At 41.3% G+C, this 16,954-nt stretch overlaps 1 protein-coding gene across 2 annotated transcripts in view; it reads left to right on the top strand.

Moving 5' to 3' along the window:
- LOC133238935 (cytochrome P450 3A24-like) overlaps window positions 1-14,122 on the top strand; it is a 42,768-nt gene extending 28,646 nt beyond the window's left edge. For both annotated transcript variants that reach the window (XM_061402598.1, XM_061402599.1), the window contains 6 exons: window positions 1,590-1,717; window positions 2,763-2,829; window positions 6,166-6,326; window positions 8,997-9,223; window positions 11,458-11,620; window positions 13,914-14,122. In XM_061402598.1, coding sequence (XP_061258582.1) covers window positions 1,590-1,717; window positions 2,763-2,829; window positions 6,166-6,326; window positions 8,997-9,223; window positions 11,458-11,620; window positions 13,914-14,009 — 842 coding nt within the window. In that variant the 3' untranslated portion in view covers window positions 14,010-14,122. The remainder of the gene's footprint in view (window positions 1-1,589; window positions 1,718-2,762; window positions 2,830-6,165; window positions 6,327-8,996; window positions 9,224-11,457; window positions 11,621-13,913) is intronic.
- Window positions 14,123-16,954: the final 2,832 nt, after the last annotated feature.

Raw genomic sequence — 16,954 nt, 5'->3', positions numbered from 1 at the left:
AAAGGCTTTGCATAGTCAATAGAGCAGAAATAGATGTTTTACCAGAACTCTCTTGCTTTTTCCATGATCCAGTGGATGTGGGCAGTTTGATCTCTGGTTCCTCTGCCTTTTCTAAAACCAGCTTGAACATCAGGAAGTTCACGGTTCACGTATTGCTGAAGCCTGGCTTGGAGAATTTTGAGCATTACTTTACTAGCGTGTGAGATGAGTGCAATTGTGCGGTAGTTTGAGCATTCTTTGGCATTGCCTTTCTTTGGGATTGGGATGAAAACTGACCTTTTCCAGTCCTGTGGGCACTGCTGAGTTTTCCAAATTTGCTTATTGTCTCTATTTCATTAGTTTATACTCTTGTCTTTTTTTTTTTTTTTTTTTTTACTTTACAATATAGTATTGGTTTTGCCATACATCAACATGCATCTGCCACGGGTGTACATGTGTTCCCCATCCTGAACCCCCCCCCCACCTCCCTCCCCATACCATCCCTCTGGGTCATCCCAGTGCACCAGCCCCAAGCCTCCGGTATCCTGCATCGAACCTGGACTGGCAATTCATTTCTTATATGGTATTATACATGTTTCCATGCCATTCTCCCAAATCATCCCCCCCTCCTCTCCCACAGAGTCCAAAAGACTGTTCTGTACATCTGTGTCTCTTTTGCTGTCTTGCATACAGGGTTGTCGTTACCATCTTTCTAAATTCCATATATATGTGTTAGTATACTGTATTGGTGTTTTTCTTTCTGCCTTACTTCACTCTGTATAATAGGCTCCAGTTTCATCCACCTCATTAGAACTGATTCAAATGTGTTCTCTTTAATGGCTGGGTAATACTCCATTGTGTATATGTACCACAGCTTTCTTATCCATTTATCTTCTTGTCTTTATTACTTTCTTCTTTAGTCTAGATTTAGGTTGAGTTTGCTCTTCTTTTTTCAGTGAGTTAGGGTGGAAAGTTAAGTTCATGATTTGAGATCTTTGTTCTTTATAAAAGTATACATTTATAGCCTTAAACTTTTCCATGACCAATGTTTTTCCTATATTCCATTCATTTTGGTAAGTAATAGTTTCATTTTTCTTTATTTCAAAGTAATTCCTGGTTTCATTTTTGATATAGTATACAGCTCATTGGTTATTTAGGAGTGCATTGTTTAATTTCCATTATTTGTGAATTTCCCAATTTTTGTTATTGATTTTTAATTTAATTCCATTATGGTTGAAAGGCACATACTGTTTTATTTCTATCTTGAATTGTTGTTTGAATGAAATGGTTAATTAGAGTAGCAGACTATTGTGGTTTATCCAAAGAGACTCTGATCAAATAGATAAAAAACTACCAAGTTAAGGAATATAATTCTGTTTCCTTGATCATTCCAAAAGGCAGAAGGGACTACTGATTTCACTACCATAGTGAAGACTCCATAAGTGGACTTGGCTTTGCTCAGTCACTGGCTTGGAAGTCTGAGCAAAGGTCACAGTGGGAATGATTCTGATATCTTTCTCTGATAGAGCAAATTATACTTCCTGTGTAATTATACTTCCTGTGTAAATTTTGATTTTTTACTGTGCTTTTCTTTTATGTTTTCTCTTCAGTACTCTTTCCATTCCTTATCCCAATCTTTGAAGTATTAAATATCAGCATATTTCCAAAAAGTGCTGTGAATTTTTTGACAACATCCGTAAAAAAGATAAAAGAAAGTCGCCTCAAAGATACTCAAAAGGTAAAATCTGGTGGTGGTTACATGAGGGTGTTCACTTTTTGAAAATGTATTTACCTCCACACATATGATTTGTGTACTTCTCTGCAGTTTTAAAAAGATAGGTAGAGAAGTATAGATTTTAGAACTGGGGAGTTATTAATATATCATTGTGGAGGTTGGGAAAGAAATAAGAAAATGAGCCAGAGAGTGATGTTTAAATTTAATAGTAGGAATGCATACTCATATGTCATTGCATAAGCATTGTTGAGATAAAAGCTTTATCACTTCCATTCAATAAACTGTTAAAGGATAAGAATTAGTTTAAAAATGATTTTACTGATATTATAATTTCCTCAATGTTATACTGGTAAAGAATCCACTTTGTTTCCAAGACTCCTATTTTATAGATTGTGCAATGAAGAGCCTCATCAGTCAGTTGGTGGAGTGACTTCTGTGTTAAATTGCAGCCCTCTCCTAGTCTGGCATGGGCAGGGGTCTTTTCTGGGCCATGAGGCTGCAAGCTGGTTAACCCACCTTCACTTCCATGAGGCCTGAGACACAAGCTTGTCTGCAAGTCAGGGGAGCAGAGGGTTTTGTACCCAGGATGTCACTGAAAAGGGTCAAGGCCTTGAAGATGCTTCAATAACAGCTGCCAATGTACTTTGCACCTGTGAGGAGATTAATTTGTGTGGTAATTCATTAGGAATTAAAATTGGAAGGAAAAAAAGGATCCAAGTTATGGACTTTCTCCTGAACAAACAGGTGTGACAGGAGAGACAGCAGGCAACTCTTTGGCAAGGAAGCTGTTTCAAAAGCCAGAGAAAAAAAAGATCAGAAAGAGTGAGGACCAAAAAGCGCTGACATGATGGCAGGTTTCTCTCTGGGAAACGTCATGTTCTCCAAGGTCTGTAGGTGAATGTTAGTTCACTGAGGACTCAGGCAATACTAGTCAGACTTCTGCTCTATAAGGGGCCATACTCTCAGGAAAGAGGTTAAATACTGCACTGCTGATTTGTCTATGACTTCACAAGTAACTTTCTTTCATAGAAATTCTTTCTGCTTACAGCCGCGTGTGGACTTTCTTCAGCTGATGATTAACTCCCAGAATTCCAAAGAAACAGACAATCATAAAGGTAACCAAGGAGAGCTTCAGAGGGGCCACAGTGGGGAGACGCAGAGGTAGGGGGCAGTTCTGAAAATGTGCAGGAAGTTCTCCAGGCAGATGGGAATTTAGGTCAAGTTGAAGAAAGACACGTGCAGAAAGAAAGAATAGACCGTGGTACTTCCTAGAAGTTTGCAGGCACAACTTTGTTCAGAGCTCGAAGGACAAGGATAACAAGAATGTCATGCCCAGAAGTCAGTTATGATGTGGATCACTACAGCTGAACCTCTGGGGAGCTTGGTTCCAATATCAGTTCTCAGGCTCCTCTAGACCCACCAAGTCAGAACCTCTGTCTGAATATTTGCGTCAAGGCTTCATCCCTTCATTCATCAGGGGGCACATTGCCCCAGTGTTGGTGACCTTAACTTGGAACACTTTTAAACCTGTTTTCACCAGCTTACTCTACTGTAAAGTATAATTTTTTCCCCTTTGTTATTAACACGTAATTTCTGGGAAAAGACTTTGAAACTGTAAATATTCTATTCCTCTTCAAGTTGTCACCCACGGGACATTCATGGATGTCACCCATTCATGGATGGCTTTTGGTTGAAACCATTGTTACTATGATGATTAAAACATGCCCTTCTAAACCCATCATTCTTCTGTATTTATGAGCTGATGTTCTTTCATAGGGAGAGCTCTCCATTCTCTCCCAGTCATTTATTTATTTATATCAGTATATCTCATGAATAGCTAACTTACTGTGTCACATCACTCTTCATTTTGATTCTCAAATTCTCTCAGGTTTGTACACTGGAGCCCTTTCAAGTGGGCTCCTATATATGTATTACTTTTTTCTCCTGAAAAAATGTTTTCAATAGGCCATTTTTTGGGCAGAAATTAAAAATCTTAATTGAAGAGTACAGGGTTTCTCAATATGCATTCTGCCCCCACCTACATATAGCCTTCCTCAATATCTCAAGTCCATACTGGAGTGATACACTTGTTATAATCAATGAACCTACACTGATACATTATTATCACCCAAAGACAATAGTTCACACCTGGGTCCAATCTTGGTATTGTACATTCTATGGGTTTTGATAAATGTATAATGATGTGTGTCACCACTGTGGTATACAGAGTATCCTGTATCCTTTTCACTTATCATTTTCTAAGAACTTCCTCACTTCCTAATGCAAGGCATCCTAGCTTTCTCTTCTATTTCCCCTGGAATCAGCCATTTCTCTAAGAAGTTCTGGTTCCATTTAGTGAGAAATGGTATTTAGAACCCAAAATTTGGGCTCTCGAAATTGCTACTAGGGTTTCTTTGCTTCTAGATCATCAGTGGACAACTTTCAGAACATTAACTACTTTTACCCAGGTGTAAAAATAAAAAAGATTTCTGTATCTACCTCAAATCACTTATATAAACATGCTCTCTCTCAAACAAAAAGACCCTGGTGTGTTTTAATTCCATGACATGAATACTCATATATGATTAATTTGAAGCTACCAATGGATTGATAACTTCACAAAATTTGTGATAACTTGTGATAACCTCACAAAATTATTAATTTTATAAAGTTGGTTCTTGAAAACAGGGATAAACTGATTCCAGCCCATTCTCAATATGTCTATTCCTGTGTGTACACTACTTCTATCTATCTATTATTATCATTTATCATTTTTCCAAGTACATTATTCAATACAATGTTCTGTGATGAAGGAAATATTCGATATCTGCTCTGTTCAATATAGTAATCACTAGACATAAGTCTCTGACATGACACTGAGTGAGTGAATGTGAAGTCACTCAGTTGTGTCCGATTCTTTGTGACCCATGGACTGTAGCCTACCAGGATCCTCCATCCATGGGATTTTCCAGGCAAGAATACTGGATTGGGTTGCCATTTCCTTCCCCAGGAGATCCTCCCAACCCGGGGACTGAACCTGGGTCTCCCGCATTGTAGGCAGACGCTTTACTATCTGAGCCACCAGGGAAGTCTCATGACATGTGACTAGTGCTACTGTAACCTGAATGATAAGTTGTATTTAATTTTAATTAATTAAAACTTGAAGACTCATATGTTAGACAGCACAACTCTAAACTTTGAGTATTTTGTGGTTTATGCTAACTGGGGAATGAATTTGATGGTTGAATTTATCCACGATAACATCACACATAACATCATTGGGGAACTAGAACTGTCTAAATCTTTATTACACTCATTTTATATTGCTTTTATTGTTAGTCAGTTGGTTGGGGCAGGTACCACGTTGAGTTGAGTGCTCTAAGTAACAAAGATCCTACTTCAGTCCCATCAAATAGCTGAGAGCCTGAGCATGCTTGATCTCTTGGGAGAAAATAAAAATGGAGACCAGTGTATAATCACAGGGCTGTTTGGTAAGAATAAAGAAGAGCAGAAAGGGGGGATGTATACTGAGAGGATGACCTTCAGGCCAGAGTTGAATCAGCATTGCTAATTCTACTCCCTGGACCTAATTTTTCTATATTTCACACTGGCCTATGTCCTTATATGCACACATTCTTTCTTCTGCTATTTTAATGTCACTGATTAGACTAGGATCATCACAACTCTTTAAGCTTTTTGTTGATTTCTGTAGCTTCTATACATATCTCGATCACCCCTTGAAGGCTTGTGCCCCAGGTCTTGTATTACCTGGTGCCTCTCAAGGGCATAATCCATGCTTCTCAGGCTACGTTGTTCACATACATCTCCACATCTCACGAAAATTCATGTGTTGTTTCCATAGTTTTGAATTTGTATTAGGCTTCTGGATCCTGCTCATGCTGCTGGTCCATGGACCACTCTTTTAGTAGCAAGAGTTTAACTGTAGCCCAGTATTGTACTCTCATGTTCCTGGAAATGTTTTGATAAAATATAATTCAATTTCCCATATCATATAGCCTTAGTATCATAAATCTCTTAAATCAAGCTGAACCTTAACTAGAATAATTTAAAATATTCTAGAAGGGAATGCTGCTCCATTTTACTTGGAGCTAAAGTTCTTTTACAGCTCTCTAAGGGACATGCTGATAACACTGTAAAGTTAGAAGTGCTATCTCTTGAAATACCCAGCTGTGTTGGTGGGGGCGTGAAATTGCCAGGAACAGAGGGCCAAGAATAGTATAGACCTGGGAAAAACTCAATTAAGACAGTTCTTGGCTTTTTCTTGGCTCTGTGAGGCAGACACAGAGTGGAAATTGCTCTCAGTTTGACTCGAAATTACTTTTACCTGATTTCCCCTAGGGGTTTGGGAGTTTCACTGGAATGTCTCATCATCTAAACTGTGATTTTTACATTGCCATGCTTTACCTAAAATGTCTTGACTTTCTTTTTAGCTCTGTCTGACCAAGAACTCATGGCCCAGAGTATTATCTTTATTTTTGCTGGCTATGAGACCACTAGCACTTCTCTTTCCTTCATTATATATGAATTGGCCACTCACCCTGATGTCCAGCAGAAGCTGCAGGAGGAGATTGATGCGACTTTCCCCAATAAGGTGAGTGATGATACCTGGAGAGAGGGGGGAAGGTGAAGCCTTCGCATGATTGTCTTCTCTCCTCTTCTCAGGAGGTTTTGCCCAAAGCATAAGCATCAAATCATTTACCTCCATTCCCAGGTGGTGCAGTGGAAAAGAATCCAAACTAACAGTAAGCACTTATTTCTCTGGTGTCTGCATTTGTTGTTGTTCTGTCGCTAAGTCATTTTGGACTCTTTGCGACTCCGTGGACTGTAGCACACCAGGCCTCCCTGTGCCTCACTATCTCCTAGAGTTTGCCCAAGTTCACGGTGTCTGCATATTTATCTATTGATATTGGCTGGACTTGCTGTGGTCTGGGTGTTGGCTGATCTAGGCTGGCCTTAGATAAGCGGTTGGACTGACTCAGCTCCACACATGCTCCTCACGTGTCTCAATCTCCACATGTCTGCTTCTCGAGGCAGTGGTAGATGTCATGAGCAAGAGGCCTAATCCCATGGGTGACTTTCAAAACTCTGGTAGCATTACATTTGGTGAATATTCCAGAGGTTCAAAGAAGTGAGCCACCTGACCAACCTGAGTCAGAATGGGAGGGCACCACAGAGTTAATGGCGAAGGGAATGGACAGAGGAAATGGTGGAGAATTGGGACCATTAATTCATTCTACTGCCCTGTGTAAACTTTAGACTAGGTGAAGCCTGCTGTACAAGAAAGGATATATGGTAGGAAACAGAGGACATGAGTATGAAACCTGACTGGTTTCGGACAAGTCTTATGACCTTTCAAATCCTAGGTCCTTCAAATACTTTGTAGGGCCTGCAGAAATTAGAGATAATATTTCTTCTCTGGTAAACCCCATATTGGGAATCTTTTGATTACAAGAAGATTGAAAGGTCACTAACAGACCAAGGCTAGCTAAGGCATTGCATTCTCTCCTTTACACCCACGGCTGATTCATGTGAATATATGGCAAAAACCACCACAATATTGTAAAGTAATTAGCCTCCAATTAAAATTTAAAAATTTTTAAAAAGAATACTTATAATACTAGTACTATTGGCTGATATGTGCTTCTTACTTTATATGTCTGTTCTAAATACTTTCTACTTATAAATGCATTTAGTTTTCAAGAAATTCTTTATGAGTCAGGAGAGGCTAGCTTATGCCTCGGTAACAGACAAGCCTGGGATCTCAGGGGCTTTCCTAGCACAGTTTTCCATTACCCATGTGTACACGCTGAACATGGACTGCTAGTGGGGGATGGAGTGGACAGCTCTGCTTCAGAGTCACTCAGGAAAACTGACTCAGAGCCTCCACCATGTTGTAATTGCCTCGTCAGGAACATGAGGCCTTCTTGTCTTCTGTGGAATAAGGAACTTGAGAGTTATTTACTGGGTTTTCAACTGATTTGTCTCTGAACTGATATAATCACCTCAGTTCACAGCCTGTTGGCAAGGATGATTTGGCCATAACCTCAAGTGGGATGGGATTCATGGGGCCGACATGGATGCTGGGTGAGCAGTGAGTGTCTCTGCCACACAACCCTCTGGAGGGTCAGCTCCATCTGTCTCCATGTAACATATGAGAAACCTGAGCTACAGGGAGATGAAATACTTCCAGACACTACTCGTGTACATGGTGGTGATCTAGTCAAGCTGTGATCCAGGGTGTTGGCTCCTGAGCCACTCTTACCCTCTATAATGTTGCTCCTTAAATATAACCCCACGTGACAGCCATGTATCACCCCCAGTGGTTTCAAATCTCAGCACAAACTGGAGTTCTTTGTGGTGTGTGGAGACCTGGACCCTGGGGCTGCAATGGCTTGTTTAGACCTTCAGGCCTTAGGGTCACACCTGCAGGGAAAATAAGAGACCCTTCTAGCAGCACACGGTGGGGTTCTGATCCTCTTGTAACCTCCCTGCATCTGAAATTGTGTTCCCAATCTTACTCTTCATTTGCAGATTTGGTTTAGAAAGGAACTTGTTTCTCCCCAAATTATTTATAGAGTTTTCATATATTGTTTCCAGACTGTATATGTGTGATGAAGAGAATGAGCAGTCAGGAGTCTTCAACTGAGAATCGGGGATTTGCTCTTTTACACGCTCTTGCCTTGGTACAGTTGTGTGGCCTCAGTTGGTGATGGACAGGGAAGCCTGGCAGGCTGCAGTCCGTGGAGTCGCAAAGAGTCAGACACGACTGAGCAACTGAACTGCAGCAACTATATTTCAATTAAAAGAATAAAAAAACTAAGTTCTATGGTTCCCTGTCAAGCAATCCCTGACCAGCTCATGTCTCCTGACCCTCTGAACTGAACCTTGTTTTCAGATTCTTTGTAAACAAAATTCCATCTATTCTTTTAAAAAAATAAAATAAAATCTTGTGAGACTGTTGTAAAAAAAATGAAAAGAAAAAGAAACACTGACTTTGGACTTTTTCACTTAAGAGTAAGAGTCCTAGTCTGTCGGTCATGTTTTCATAAGAGAGAAAATACACTCCTTGATAACCTGTGGTGTTTCATCTCAATGGGCATTGAGAGGTCAAAGGACATGATAGTAATGTATACAAATGCTAGGATCCTTTACCAATTTAAATTATTCCCTGGAGCTCCTAACATTTCAGTAGGTCTACATAGATGGAGTTGAAGGTTGATCTGATATCTTAATTTATCAAAATCTATTTCTTTCTTCCCAGGCCCCTCCGACCTATGATGTCCTGGCACAGATGGAGTATCTTGACATGGTGGTGAATGAGACTCTCAGAATGTTTCCTATTGCTGTTAGACTTGAGAGGTTCTGTAAGAAGGATGTGGAAATCCATGGGGTGTCCATTCCCAAAGGGACAACAGTGACGGTGCCAATCTCTGTGCTTCACAAAGACCCACAGCTCTGGCCAGAGCCTGAGGAGTTCTGTCCTGAAAGGTACAAGAGCCCAGGGAAGGGGCCCTTTCTCATCCTGTTGCTCAGAGCGTATTCTGATGACTCTCATTGTGGGTGACAAATATGTGACTATAAAATCATTTTATTTTACATCTTTTTATTGTTAAATGTCTTTGCTTTTTCCAAGAATGATATTATTTGATTAAAAATTTTACCAACCATAAACTAAAAAAAAAAAAAAACAACCAGAAAATTTTAGTTGTGTGCATTCCTAAAACCTTAAGCTTTTTTGTTGTTTAGTCACTAAGTCATTTCCGACTCTTTGTGACCTCATGAACTGTAGCCCACCAGTCTCCTCTGTCCATGGGATTTTCCATGCAAGAAGACTGGAGTGGATTGCTATTTTCTTCTCCAGGGGATGTTCCCAACCCAGGGATCAAACCCATGTCTCCTGCATTGCCAGGTGGATACTTTACCCCTGAGCCATCAGGGAAGTCCAATAGCCTAAGATAGGCCTCATTAATAGTGCAATGTAAGTCCTGAGGACGTTTTTCTATGCATATACAGATTGTTCAAACTTAGAATGACATTATATATAGTTTTATTTTTCAATTGCTTACTATATTTAACAGTAAAGTATAAATGGAATTCTGTGTTTTTAATATATATATATATGATTGTTACACCTGCTATAATTTACTTAACAGCTGTATTATTTTAGGTGTATTGGTTTTTATTTCCTTTAAGTCTTTCTGTCTGTTCTCTTTAGCTCTTTGAATTCGTCACTAACGTTCCCACATTTCCATTTCTTTAAACATTGCCTGCTGTTTCCTCCATTATTATTTTGGGATGTAGGCTGAGGACCTAGCGGTCTCATCCCAGGTGGTTCCAGCAGCCTCAGTGAGGATGGAGGAGACATAGGTGGCCTGGTTCTGTCTGTGGCTGTAGACCTGGGCCAGCTCCCTTTTGCCTCCATGTTTTTTGACCTTCCAAAAAGAAGTCCTCTCTAGACATCTAGACACCCCCGTTGGAGAGGTTAACCATTGTCTTCTGGGAATTCAGAGACAGGTTCTGCTTTGAGCACAGATGGGATTCTGGAAATAATTGATGCTCTCCCATTTATTTTATGGTGAACAAAATTTGGATTGAATATTTTAGGGCACTATCTGGGATCTAGCATTTTATGAGCTCCTGACCATAAGCTCCCTGACAGCAGGGACTGTGTCTCGTTCACCTTTTGTCCCTAGTACTAGCATAACCTGTACCCGTAGCATTGTTGAAGGAAGAGTCAGAGTCCACCAAGTCCTCTGTTCTGGACTGGAGAACTTCTGTGTCTGCCTCAAGCTCAACAACTTCCCCTCCTGCAGCGTCAGAAACCTAAAACCAGAGACCACTCACTGTACTTCCCTTTGATTCACTCAGCCATCAACCAGAGAGTTAGTGCTCACCTGTGTGTGTCAGGGTCTGGTCGAGGGAGTGAGAAATCCAAATGTTAAAGCCAATTATAAAGAGTTTTGACATATACACAGTATAGTTTATAGGCACAAGTTTTATGAATCATGTTTAGTGTATTCTTCCAGAATATTTTGTATAATAGGGACTCTTTAAAATATATACAACCACAGTGTCATTATCACTTGTCCAAATCCAAATTTGAGGAGTCAAATTTGAATAAAGCAGAGGTCTAGCCATCAAGGACTTTATCGGTTTGTGGAACAGACAAGGAAATCCGTGATTGACCCAGAGTAGAGTTGAGTCACATGCCCTCAACAGTCTACTGACCTCAGCAACCTCTGTGTGTGGGAGAGAGACATACCCACACAAGAGGAAGCAAAGAGAAAACAATAGAAAACTAACAACTGAAATATTTAGAGACATTTTCCCTGCTTCCTTTGTCTCTGAACACATGACCAATGTAAGTGTTTGTGGAGGCAGGAACCCACTCTTCCTTCAACCAGTCTCATTTCCTAACTGCCTTTCAGAGCGTGAGCATCTCACCACCCTGAATGTAAATTTCATATTTAAAGATACATTTTCTTTAAACAGCCTTCATCTCATCTGCTCACCAGGACTGAAAGCTCCTGTGGGGTCCGGGGAATGGGAAGGCCCTGGGGCTTACCTTTCTCACAGCAAAATCACCACAGCAGGATTTAGTCACCCACCCACAGGAGTCTCCCTTATGCTACTGGTTGAGGGTTTAAGTTAAAACTTCAGACCTGGAATTCCTGTGACTTTTCTGTTTTATTCACTTGTTTCATCTACTGTTGTGGATTCAGGTTCAGTAAGAAGAACAAGGACAGCATAAATCCTTACGTCTACCTGCCTTTTGGAACTGGACCCCGAAATTGCATTGGCATGAGGTTTGCTATCATGAACATGAAACTTGCTGTTGTCAGAGTCCTGCAGAACTTCTCCTTCAAACCTTGTAAAGAAACACAGGTTAGCAGTTCATTATTTGCATAAGTAATGTTTTATTGTGAATTTTTAAACTGAGGTTTATCTCTCTGTGTTTATAAGGTTGTGATCTATTCAAATAATAATTTAGCTTACTAGAAAGAGAATCTGTCTGAATCCACCTGTGACCTTTAACTGTCTTTCATCCCTGGAGGGCTAAGTCTGTGGCTTCATAAAGACCCAACTGTAAAGTCATCTAGAGTCAAGGCAGTTAGCACGACATGACTACACAAAGTCCAGTGAATTTGAGCAACTTTTAAATTTGGTGTCACATCCACTAGAAGGAAGGAAAATGTTGTACAAAGTCATGAGAGCAGTGATGACCATGTCATGACTTTTCAGTGATGCCCTTCTCCATGGGAACTTACAGAAGCTCTCCTGACAGTGATTCTCAGCCACTATTTATATAAAGAAATTACTGGGGAGAAATATCCTGATGCCGAGGTCATCTCAGACTCTCTAAAATAATTTCCCCAGAGTGTGGTGTCGAGAGCACCCCCACTGATTCTCCTGTGCAGCCACAGTGATCCCTGAGTGAAAACATTTCTGCCGGATGGGAAGGGCTCCGACAGCCCCTCACCTGCCAGGAATCCTGCTGCCATCCAGCTGGGCTCCCTTTACATTCTCAGAATGACTGTATGTCCTTCCTGTCCACCCTACAGTCCATTCTCCCCCTTCAAGTTCCAGTTCAGTCCTGAGCCCCTCCATGCAGCCTCCCGATCCAGGCCAGAGCCCACTCTCCCCTCTGCTGTGTTTACAGGTACCACAGGCTGGCGTCACGGGTCCTACCACCTGACAATACTTTGTCACTGAACCAACCAGTTTGGTTTCTTTGTTTCCTTGTACCTTAAAAGGTCTTTAACTCTATCCCCTCATTTATTCCTTCCATAAACGCCCAGTGGTGTCTTGACGTCATCGGGCAAATGTTTAAGGAGTGACTCGCAAATTTGGAACAGTTTGAATTTTAAAAATTTATCAAATGTCATCTGTGTTCTTGCTTGTTTTATGTGTGTCTACCTGCAGGGGAAATACATACCACTTGAAAGTTTAAAAAAACAATTTGTTGCAGTTATAGAAAGACCGGGAATCACTCTCTGAGGAGCACACAGAACAGTTGGCATTGATTCATCTCAAGCATGGCCCTAAAATAAGGCTTATTTCTAGGAGTCATACATTTAATAAGCAGCTGCTCCCTTTGAGTAGTTTTCTCAGGGAAGAGGAGGATAGAGATGTTTCCATTTTACTTGCAGGCATCTGTGTGGGCGTCCTGTAAGTGTGCACACACAGCGGACTCAGCCCTGAGAGAAAGGGGGCCTCGGGCACACCTGGGAAGGGCAGATGCCGCTGCAAGCTCCACCCAGTACCCCATGGGCTGGGGCTTCTCCCTCCACAGCTCCTTGCTTGTCCTTCAGTCAACTGAGGTTAGAAGGTCACTCTGTTGGTTCCCCCAACCCAGAAGGAGTGACTGGGTGAGAAAGGGGCTAAAAATCTCAGACAAACCACTGTAGGTCTTCAGAAGTTCACCATTTGCCCTGCACTTGGAACCAGGGCATGTTTAAAAAAACAGGCAAAATGCTTCATAGGCATAGTGCTCAAATAATATTTTGTGCAAGAATGATGGGTGAATGCTTTCACTATCCAGTCTTGACAGAACTTACAGAATAAGTACAGAGAATCAAAGATAAAGAAGGGAAACTGGATGCAAGTGATCGAAAGGTACAAACTTCTGATTATAGATAAATAAGTACAGGGATATCATGTAAAACTTGATGCTTATAGTTGACATTTTTATATAGTAGAAGAGAGTAGATCCTAAGAGTTCTCATGAGAGGAAAACAGTATTTTTTCCTTTTCTATCTCTTATGAGTGGTGGATGTTAACTAAACTTATTGTGGTAGTAATTTCACATATATGTAAGTCAAATGTTTTTTACCATTAATCATTTATATCTCAGTAAAAAAGGAATTAAAACAACTTTTAAAAGTGAATAGTGAGTAATAGAAATGACTTTATGCCCATATATTTTATAACAATAGTTAAATAGACCAATTTTCTGAAAGCCATAAACTGTTACAGTTTAATCAAGGAAACATTGACAGCCTGTCCATCCCTATAGCTTTTAAACACATTGAATTGGTAGTTTAAGAAAAAGCAAAGATACACGATGCTAAAAGTAGCTTGTATATGGTTGTAAAGCATTATTGTCTGTAATGTGTCTTGCCTATTTTGCTTCTCTTGGTGGTGGTGCTTCATTCATTGGTTCTCTTAACTGTTGCAGATCCCCTTGAAAATAAAAAGTCAAGGACTTTTAAGACCGGAAAAACCCATTGTTCTGAAGGTTGTGCTCAGAGATGAGACCATAAGTGGAGCTTGACTTCCCCTAAGGACCTGGGCTTTGTTCTTCAAGGAGCTGTGTCCCACAGTTTCAGGGGACTTGATTTACTTTGTGATAAAACTCAGAAATAAAGACGGCCTTCATCTATTGCACTTGCTGGATGACTAGGGTATCTGCACATTTGTTTCACTTTCTCAGTGTCTGTGTGGTGTTATATATTGTGTAACATGAAAGAGGTGACTAATGAGGGCCAGATACACTCAGCTTATCTGATTCTCAAAGGACCATCTCCACCCACCCCCAGTTAGTAACATCTACTCCTTCAGAGCAACAATTAAGAAAGAAAGTGTCTCAACAGTTTTATCAGCGAATTAACGAAAACAAGAATTATTGTGGTGACTAAAGTTCTGACGTGTTTTAATATATCACAGGTTTTATTTTATATATTTCAAATCTAATATTCTATTGAGGAACTCCGTAAACATCTCTTTACAAAAGTGTTAGGATACCATCCTACACTTTAGGGGGAATGTGTACAACTGAATCAGAGAGAGCCAGTGACTAAACACGGCCGTCACAATTCCTGGTGGGTGGGGCCTTTTTCAAAACTGCTGTTTGTTATATTACGTAGGTAAGAATTATTCCAGTGTTTTGCCCATTTCTTAGAAAGTATGAAAGTGAAAGTTGCTCAGTCGTGTCCAACTCTTTGTGACCCCATGGACTACACAGTTCATGGAATTCTCCAGGCCAGAACACTGGAGTGGGTAGCCTTTCCCTTCTCCAGGGGATCTTCCCAACCCAGAGATCGAACCCAGGTCTCCCACGTTGCAGGCAGATTCTTTACCAGCTGAGCCACAAGGGAAGTCCAAGAGTATTGGAATGGGTAGCCTATCTCTTCTTGAGAGGATCTTTCCAAACCAGTTATTGAACCAGGGTCTCCTTCATTGCAGGTGGATTCTTTACCAACTGAGCTATCTTTCATGGTTTAAATCTACTTTTTTTGAGCACATATTTTTTATAACAACAAATGCACATATAATTATGTTATTAGTTTTGATGACAAGTTTTCAGCTCATCTCCCCTGATATTTCTGAAAGTCAGGAAACAGGTTTTCTTGAAGTGTCTTTGTTTTCTATCCTCAATTCCCAACTGTCTTAACATAATGAATGTGGAATAAAAGATGGTCGATTGGTGAGCTGATTGAGGAGAAAGGCTACAGTCACTGGTCAGTTTCAGTTGATATCAGAAGCTGCACACAGCCCTTCCTTTCCCTTTTCTGCCCCTCCCATCCACAACCCCTTTCTGGCTAGGGTTTTCCTGGATAGTCCAGTCCTAAAGCCATTGGGGGAGCACAGAAGGCTGACAGCCTTACCCTCCAGGGTGTGGGCAGAGAAGGGGGGCTCAGTGGCTCCAAGTTGAAGATTGAGGGGGGACAGTGTCTGCAGGAACAGCTGCACAGCCTGGGTATGGGTGTCCAGGCAAGGAGCAAAGAGTGTCTTCCCAGAAGAGTGACCTGGCCAGGGTATCCAGAGCCTAAATAGGGTGTGGAGAACCACGGAGGGTGAGGGGGATATCAGGGGTAGAAAAAGGCTGAGTGGCAGTAGCTATACAAAGGGAGATTGATTAAGCAAGTAAACATATTATGGATAATGGAAGACACGTTTTCCCTGTTAGAGAAGGGAGTCCCTGGTCCAGGAAAGGAGAAACCAGAAGAAACCCGTTAGAGTCAGAGATTGGAACTGCATGTATCAGTGAACATCCTGCTTTTCTTTGTAGACAGATGACAGCTAGTTAGTTGGATGATGCACTACAGATAGATAGCTGATATAGAGAGATAGATGACAGATATAGATAGGTAACATGCATCTGTGTGGTGGGTGGGCAAGGTAGGGTTGGAGGTCCTGCTCAGGGCCCTGAGCTCGTACAGCTGGACAGATCCCCCACCCCAGCCCCAGTTAGAATCCAGGACATAACGTCCTGAACATTTATGATTCAGTGGCTCCTCACACAGCAGGTGGAAAAGGGGGCATTTAAACATAATTAGAAGGAAAAGGTCAGAGAAGGCAATGGCACCCTACTCCAGTACTCTTGCCTGGAAAATCCCATGGATGGAGGAGCCTGGTAGGCTGCAGTCCATGGGGTCTCACAGAGTCAGACACGACTCAAGTGACTTAGCAGCAGCAGCAGCAGCAGAAGGAAAAGGTAAAGATTCAGAGTCAGCAAACTCCCAACCTTTTATTTATTTTTCAACTACAACTTGAACTCATGTCTCCTTTTGCTAACAAACAACACAGTTCATAACTTGTGCTTACTCTATAATGCTTGCCCTTTTTGACTACTACTTGAACTCATATGAGCTCTTGTGAGTGAACATTTCTAGAGGGTTTGCTAAGGATCAGGTGTGTGACGGGCAAGGTCACATGTTCTCTTCCCCCAGTGACACCAGGACTCTGATAGCAGGTTCAGACCCCAAGCCCCTCAGGTCACAGATCAGGGTCTGGTCTGATCTGGGCTCCTATAGGAAGGGGAAGACACAATTATTTACCCTGTTTCTAAAGATCAGGCAACTGAGGCTGAGCAGGTTTAAATAACCCACCTAGGGCCCACACATCAGTCACATTCTATGGATGCCTTCTAGGCAGCTGTGTACACAGTAGAGAGAATAGGTGTCCCAGGAGCCCAGAGAAGCCTCTGGGACCTGGTGGACCAGGTTCCCAACCACACCCTTCACTTGCCCTCTCTGCCTCTGGTTGAATTCTCACAGATTATTAACTAACATTGGTAGGACAAAGTCAAAATCCCAGAAATTTTACTACATCACAACCACCAGGATGGTTATTTTGTAAAAAGGGAAAATGAAAGTGTTGGTAAGGATGTAGAGGAAATGTGGAAACCTCAGCTGTTGCTGGCTGGTGAGGATGTAACGAAGCTGTCACTGTGTGGAACAGTTTGGCAGCCCCTCAGGTCACTGATCATAGAATTAC

The sequence above is a fragment of the Bos javanicus genome, chromosome 25, assembly GCF_032452875.1.
Source record: "Bos javanicus breed banteng chromosome 25, ARS-OSU_banteng_1.0, whole genome shotgun sequence".
In the NCBI taxonomy this organism is placed as follows: domain Eukaryota; kingdom Metazoa; phylum Chordata; class Mammalia; order Artiodactyla; family Bovidae; genus Bos; species Bos javanicus.
This window is presented reverse-complemented; position numbering and strand designations above follow the sequence as displayed.